The sequence below is a fragment of the Akebia trifoliata genome, chromosome 4 (genome assembly GCF_017979445.1).
Source record: "Akebia trifoliata isolate Shusen 1 chromosome 4, ASM1797944v1, whole genome shotgun sequence".
Lineage (NCBI taxonomy): Eukaryota > Viridiplantae > Streptophyta > Magnoliopsida > Ranunculales > Lardizabalaceae > Akebia > Akebia trifoliata.
This window is the reverse complement of record NC_141378.1, coordinates 6,355,025-6,362,608: the sequence shown is the minus strand read 5'-3', so window position 1 is coordinate 6,362,608 and position 7,584 is coordinate 6,355,025. Positions and strand designations below refer to the sequence as shown.

Here is a 7,584-nt window from a genome sequence, read left to right as displayed (position 1 = left end):
ATAAGAAACACATCACAGATTACGATCCAAACACCCCCTACAAGAGCAAAAGAAAGACGTAAATTAGATAGGAAAAGTAGATATGAACACATAATAGCCTAAGATAGAGCATTAAATAAATGATCACATCGCGTAAAGAAATGATACAAATCTCATTTAAATTCAAAAGAAAAAAAAAGAAATATTAATTAAAAAGGTCTGAGAAGTTATAAAATATTTTGAATTTAATGTGCCAATCGATTCTTTGACATGTCAAGTTTGGGAATCATAGATCTATATGCCTCAGGATACACACTTTCATTATTATTATTATTATGGGGAAGTGCAATTGTGAATCCTGAGGCGTACAAAACTACGGTTCTGGAACTTGTCACATTAGAGAGTCGATTGAGTATGTCACCGCGTACAAAACTACGGTTCTTGAACTTGTCATGTCAGTGAGTCGATTGAGTATGCCACCTGGAGAGTCATATTATCATGACTCATAATAAATAACTAGTTAAAGACAAAAGAGATAAATATTCAAAATATTATCATTTTACAAATTACAAAAATCATTATTAAACATAAAAGTCAAACACATACAAAATAATTTATAAAAAGTTGATTTACCAAAATATCTATTGAAATTTGTGAAATTTCCATTTTCAAAATTAAAATATTTCACTTAGAACAGAAAGAAATTTACTTTTTATAAAATAATTTTTTTATAATCTTTTAATAGAACTAATGCGGGAAAATTGCATAATTTAGGGTGTTTTTTCTGAAGTGAAATATTTTAATTTCAAAAATAATAATTTGCCACCTTCAGAATTAAATGAATAGTGCATTCAAATGAATTTTCACATTTTTCCTACATTTTTTGAATTTTCACTTTAAAAAATGAAGAAAAAAAAACAGAAAATATTAAAAAAAAAATATTGAAAAAAAATAAAAATAAAACTAAAACATAAAAATAAGTTTCCAAAAAAAAAAGGCAAAATAATAATAATTATTGAGAACTGCTATTGCATCACCATCTTTTGCTAACGCCACACCAACTGTGTGCAATTCTTTGATGATTTACTTAGCAAAAGTTGGTGTGGCAATAGTAGGTAGCTAATAATTTAGACAAAAAAGGGGGGCGTTCCCCTGTTTTTTGCGCAAAGTAGAGAGAGAGAGAGAGGTACAGTCTCTTTTCTATTTTCAAAAAAACTGTAAGAGGAAGCAAAAGGGGGAGAGAGAGAGAGGTTGATTCGTCTGGCTTGTGATGGCCGAGTGATTCGGCAGAAAATCGATCGACTGTGATCGGCGGTCAGCTTCCAACGTGGTAATTAATCGATCGATCAGACCGCAGTTCCTCAACAGATTCTCCCTCATTCGAGCCTGGCCACCGCAGATCGAAGAAGGATTCTCCGAAAATCACAAGTAATTAGGGTTGATTTGATTAATTTTACACCATTTGATTACACTTCTCTGTTTTAGATGGTTAATTTAAGAATTTCGTAGTGTCCTCAAGATTCATGACAAGTTTTACAATTCTTAATTTAAGAATTTAAGTTATTAGGGTTTATTTGATTAATTTTACACTATAAATTAAGGTGATTTTAAAAATTCTCGAGATATTTGCTAGTTAATTTGTTGTTTTCCGCCCCTTTTTAAGATTTATGGATGGGATTGCCTACCAGACTTCTCAACATTTCCAAATTTGTGTTTTTTTTCTTCTTCTAGGGTTTCCTAATAATTTTGTCTTGTTGTTTGTTGATCGACGCAGTAGGTTTTAATGGATGAGGTATCACAGGCTGTTGAGAAGGTGAAAAAAGAGTGGGATGAGACATTTTCACAAACCGTAAATCATGTTAAAGCAATTGAAGAATATGGTAAATCTAGAGAAGGTGGGGTAGTAGAGGGAGGAAATTCTCTTCAGAGATTAAATGGTCTTTCCCAAGATGGGTTGGCTTTACTTAGATCATTGCAATTTAGGCTTGATCTTCTAGCTCCACAGTTGCCCACTGAAGAAGAAATCCAATCTGCTCAGTCGACATTAAAATGTTGGAAGGATCAATATCAAAGGTTCTAACGTCTTCCTTCTTATGTTCTTGATTTTGGGTCAACTTCAAAATTTTAGATTTTTGAGTGGCTTGCGTGCATTGATTGTATTTTATGTACAAATTTTAAGCTTAATAATTTTTTTTGGAATTTTTTTTTTATGTTTCTGATAATGCCCTTTTTCTTGTTTTAGTTTGCATTTGGGGCTGAGAAAGGCTAATCTTCAAGCTAAGGTTAATATGAGGAAAGCCGCTCAGGCAGAGGTAATTGAATTTTCCTTCTGATGATTGCATTTTGGTGCTATAATTTGTGTTTCCTTTTGGTGCTTTATTTGTGATTAGGTATATATTATGATGATGTTTCGTGTAAAGAAATCTTATTCGTGCTTTGGTTGAACAACCTTTCTTCATGTGTTTAAAATTCAATCTCAACTCAGGAAATTATTTGCTAGTTAGAAACTTGAGTTCAAGTCCCTCTTGTTGGCCTCCCGTAGGGATTTATCCCGGCTAGTATGTGTGGTTAGTGGGGTATTCCATGTACCCGGGGGATTTGGGCGAGATAGGGTGTTCTAAGAGGCCAGTTGCCTCGCCCCTCCTAGTCAGGCCTACAGGTCTGGACACCCTCATCATAAAAAATTAAAAACTTGAACTTTGCTTAGTACTTTTGAGATGTCAAAAAGGTGAGTTTTGGAATAAATTGAGATTTAAGTAAGTATTCAAGTTGAAGGTCCTAAAAGAGTGAGAAGAAGACTCCAAAGGAACATGGATGAAAGTGGTGAAAGCAGATATGAACTCACTTTTAATGAAGAAAAGACTTGGCTCTAGAAAGAGTGGGTGGAGGAGTAGGATTCATTTAGTCCACCCCATATCTTACTAATTTATATAACTCAGTTAGATCAGACTAATACAATTCAGCCAAGTTGCTGTCACATTTATATGAATTTTATAGTGACATGCACTTGCCTTGTTACCCCATCATTTTGCATTAATAACATTTAATACCAAGATGATTAACCCGAAGTACCACTGAATTGGCTGGAGATTTAGACCCTGATATTAGGGCACGGCTTACCACTTCTCCAAGAGTAAGTACCTTTAAGCCAGTTTTTGGGCCTCATATGGATTTTTTCATTCCATGGATTATATTCCTGTTTAACCTTTCTTTTCCTGCTCCACATTTTTCTCCATTTTAATTTTGTTATTGCAATGTGATTTTGTTGATGATAGAGAGAACTTCTGTTAGGAGGAGGAGGGGAGTCTACAATTCGCAGACGCAATTTACAGTAAGTAATATGTTCTTTTTCTTTCAGTAAGATTCCCTTTTTGTAATGCTGAAATAAATATGAACTGCCAACTTAGCTAAGTGATAAGACGCGTGGAGTGTTGTTCTCACGTCCTAGGTTCAAACCCCCTTGAACCCAACTTCATTTGCTAACCACTAACCCTGTACCTATAAAAAAATGTTGAAATACCGATTGACCTTTGCATTAAACGATGTTTTTTTATTTTTTATTTTTTTATAGATTTTGAACTTGTGCTTTAACTTGTGCTCATAATGGAGGATCCTTTGGCACAAAGTTTTTCTCAATTCTGATATCTTCATTCTTGTGAAAAACTTTATTGATTGTGTTATTGTACTTATGCTTTCTATTAAAAGTAGGCTTATTGTATAGCCCTTCCACAGTTTATTAGAGTTATGGCTTTTGGGTTTCCTGGGGTTAGGCTAAGGTTACATCCTTGTCTAACCCCAGAGCTCGAGGTCTATTTTAATTTTTACCTAGATACATAGTCATTACCAACAATAGTGAGCCTAACCTAAATTTGAAAGAAGGTATCCCACTACAATCCACTTTTCCTTGAACCCTTTTGACCGATTACCCTTTTGTGTTCTTTTGATTCTTTCAGTGTATGTCCATCACACTCCTATCTTTGCTCGTGACTCCTTGCTTGATTGTGCTTCATAATGTTTGTATTAAAGCTAGTGCTAGTGCTAGTGCCTCATTATTTATTTTTCTTTTTTGGTATGCTGTTGTTTTGTGGTGATTGTTAACATGGTGATCTTTTTTTCATTATTTTTTTGATCAGCAACGTAATTTTTTAATGAATCCTTTTTTCCTTATTAATGGATTCTTTTGTTCATTTATTAATAGATTTTTTTGTGATTTTCTTTTAGAACAAAGGCTGGAATGACTTCTGCTGCAGAAAGCATCACAGAGAGCCTTCGTCGCACTCGTCAGCTGATGGTTCAGGTTATGATTTGTTCATTTTCGATCCAAGCACCCTTGGCCATTTTATGTTCTTTGTTTTTCTTCGGGATATGCATATATTTTCTAGTTTGGGAGATTGTTTTCTGTCTGACTTGCAAATGTTTTCAGGAGGTAGAAAGAAGTGCAAGCACGTTGACAACTTTTGGTAAGTTCTTTGTATTGCAACAGCTTCCTATGTATTGTCTTTAATGAAGTAATTAGATATTAATATTCTGTTTATATGCCTATGTTGTCGCCACTGTCACATTTTTTTCTGCAAGTTCTTGACCCCTTTACTTGCCTTCCATTGGTATGTGTTCCTTTTGCAAACTCATGGAATCTCTATAGAGGAAGACTTTACAAATGAAATTAACTTTATATGTAGATAACTGTCTTGACAAAGCTTCTATTTAAGATACTAAGTTTTCTTTGGTATAGAATTTATTGATCAAATAGTAAAGCACAGGAGATCGAGGAGATCATGATATAAATTGTAAAAAAAAAAAAAAACAGCTACGTGTCTTCCTCACTGATAGATCCCAACCTAAAGCAGTCCTGAAAGAAGACAAAAGCTTTCATGCTAGGAATGATATCAGGTTAGTGTTTACCTTCCCTTCAAAGGTCCCTCTTTCTCCATTTCTGAAGACCACAACAAATCACAAACAAAACCAATATCTAATTTTGACTATTAAATTAATCTGTGTGACTTCACACAATTGACCCTCAACATATCTAATTGTATTCCTTGGCCTTATGATCCATCATGATTGGAAGAGAACAATTAAGAAGATTCCCCCGTCGATGTTGTCTCTGTGGCTGTATGCTAATGCACCTAATGCGTGCCATTATGCCACCATTTAGCAGTTTCTCCCACTGTATCTTCCAGCACATCCGACACTCAATTGTATGTTAGTTTGCTTCCCTTCTGTCGAGTTGTTTACATGGTTTTAGGAGCTTTATTAAAATATGTTCTTTCTTTTGTTTCAAAGGATTGTGCCATGCAATTTATAGATTGCTTGTAGAATGATCCATCATATAAGTTCCCCAGAGTGAAATATATATATATATATATTTGGAGCATTGTATTCTACATTGGTAACCAAGGAATTAAAGGAGTTGGTTGAAAATAGCTTATTAGAGTTGCTGGTGTAAATTTTCTGTCTCTCCATTTCTTCAGTAGACTTATTTTTCTCATTTTTTTTTCTAAAACTGGAGACTAAACTGAAAGTTAATGTGTTGGATGGTACAGATGAATCAACAGGGGTATTAAGGAAGGCAGAAAGTGAATACAAGGGGCACCGCTCATTGCTGATGCGAACCCGGAACCTACTATCCACAATGCGACGACAGGACATCCTTGACAGGTAAAGAAAATAGAAGCAATTGTGTACATCTTTACCATGTGACCTATGATCTCACTTTTAATAGCTCATGGGGTATTACACTTGGGCAGGTTAATACTATTGGTTGGGTTCTTCTTCTTCTCTTGTGCTGTTCTTTACGTTGTCTCCAAACGAATAGGGTTACTCAAGTTGCAGAGAAAGGTTACCGCTGCTATCAAGGCTGGGATGATTGGCCAGGGAGAGATGAGACCTGGTGCTGCAGAAGGCGGGTTTAATCCGGTAGAGGTTTATGAAAAAGTAGTTCCCAAGGTGGAGATCCCATTAGGACAAATGCATGATGAGCTCTAAAATTTTATTTATTTCAATCCATATTTTTGTTTAATACATTTCATTTATGTACGGGGTGCCATGGCCAAAACTCTAAAATTCTTTTACCAAACAATACAAGTTCACAATTGCAATTTTTATAGAACTAATTCAAAGAGAAGTAATTATGAAGAAGCTTATTTGAGTTTTGGAAGCATATTTCCCTAACCAAATCTTGATCATGAATGTATATAGTTAACAAATACTAACTAATGATACCTAGAAACAAAGGATTAGTTATATTATTGGCTGCTTAGTGGTAAACTGGTCATTAAGTAGAAAAGTGCTTTTGACCCCAACTGGCAGAAATCGAAAGTGGGTGAAAAGTTGAAGCTGCTCATGCCCCCTTTTGGTTCCTAGATTTTGGAAATTTGTATGACTTAAATGTTATGGGTAACAAAAATTGTGAGTTTTTTTACTAACGCCACACCAATTATGTGTTGTTCTTTGCGTGATTTATATAGGAATTGGTGTGGCATTAGTAAGAGTCAATGTGGCAATATTAACTCTATTTATAATTGATTATGATAAAAAACCAATAAAAAGAAAAAGAAAAATAATTGTTTGGTTCAACATATGATACAAATAAAAGAATACAAATCATTACTAGAAAAATATTTGACAAGTTGTAAAATCTTTTGAAATTATTGTACCATATTGTTAATGTTTTTTTATATATAAAAGTACATTATTTAAAAACAGACAAAAAAATTAAAAAAAGGAAAATGAATTGTTAATATATAAAAAATATTTTACAAATTGTAAAATCTTTTGGAATTAATTATGCCAATAGAATATGTGCGTTGCACAATGCATGCTTTTTTTTTATTTATTTAAAAAAACGGAAACTTATCGAAGTTACATGTTTGGTTCATTATATGATACAAACAAAAATGTATATTATTAATAAAGACTTAGAAACTTGGATTTCATATTAAAGACTTAAAAACTCCCTGGAATTTCTATGGTTAAATTTTCTTTTTTGTATCTTAAAGGGGTATCATGGTTATTCAAACACAATTTAGAAGTCGAGAAACGTTTTTCACCAAATATTCCAAATTTTAATATTTTTTACAAATTGGAAAATCTTTTGGAATTAATTATGCCAGTAAATGTGCTGCACGACGCATTAAAAAAAAGCAAAAAAGGAAACTAATTGAAAGTTACATGTTTGGTTTTTCGTAAAATACTAACAAAAGAGATATATTATTAATAAAAAATATTTAACAAGTTGTAAAATCTTTTAGAATTAGTGTACCATATTAATTATATATGTTGTAGATATGTTGGAAAATAAACAAAAAGGAAATTTATAAGAGGTTACATGTTTGGTAATAATCAAAAGAAAATAAATTATAAATAGAAAAAGATTGAACCAATTGTAATATCTGTTGTAATCAATGTATTATATTTGTTATTAAAGAAAAAAACTTTTCTATGTAAAACCCACATAGGGTTGTAGCATCAAGCATTAGGTTATTGAGATATCTGTTCATCACTCGTCAATAAGTTGATCATTTCTTTTTATTTCGAGTTCAATATGTGTTTGCACTTGTTGGTGCAAATCTTGATGGTTGTTCTTGGCATTTCACACTTGGAACC

General features: G+C 33.0%; 1 protein-coding gene across 2 annotated transcripts; it reads left to right on the top strand.

Moving 5' to 3' along the window:
* Positions 1–1,135: 1,135 nt before the first annotated feature.
* ATSEC20 (Sec20 family protein) lies at positions 1,136–6,127 on the top strand. Of its 2 annotated transcripts, none has more exons than XM_086438883.1 (8): positions 1,136–1,407; positions 1,757–2,052; positions 2,222–2,291; positions 3,255–3,310; positions 4,201–4,276; positions 4,403–4,439; positions 5,523–5,637; positions 5,727–6,127. In XM_086438883.1, exons 2-8 carry the CDS (start codon positions 1,763–1,765, stop codon positions 5,962–5,964), a joined length of 882 nt encoding a protein of 293 aa, XP_086295009.1. In that variant the 5' UTR covers positions 1,136–1,407; positions 1,757–1,762; the 3' UTR covers positions 5,965–6,127. The 2 variants fall into 2 exon arrangements, with proteins under 2 accessions (XP_086295009.1, XP_086295008.1); XM_086438882.1 differs by having other exon boundaries at positions 1,754–2,052.
* Positions 6,128–7,584: the final 1,457 nt, after the last annotated feature.

Bases quoted from the DNA above. Each gene is read 5' to 3' on its own strand.
- ATSEC20 (XM_086438883.1), top strand. From the start codon at position 1,763: ATGGATGAGGTATCACAGGCTGTTGAGAAGGTGAAAAAAGAGTGGGAT. The intron at 4,277-4,402 runs GTTATGATTTGT...AAATGTTTTCAG, and splicing joins CTCGTCAGCTGATGGTTCAG to GAGGTAGAAAGAAGTGCAAG. The intron at 4,440-5,522 runs GTAAGTTCTTTG...TGGATGGTACAG, and splicing joins AAGCACGTTGACAACTTTTG to ATGAATCAACAGGGGTATTA.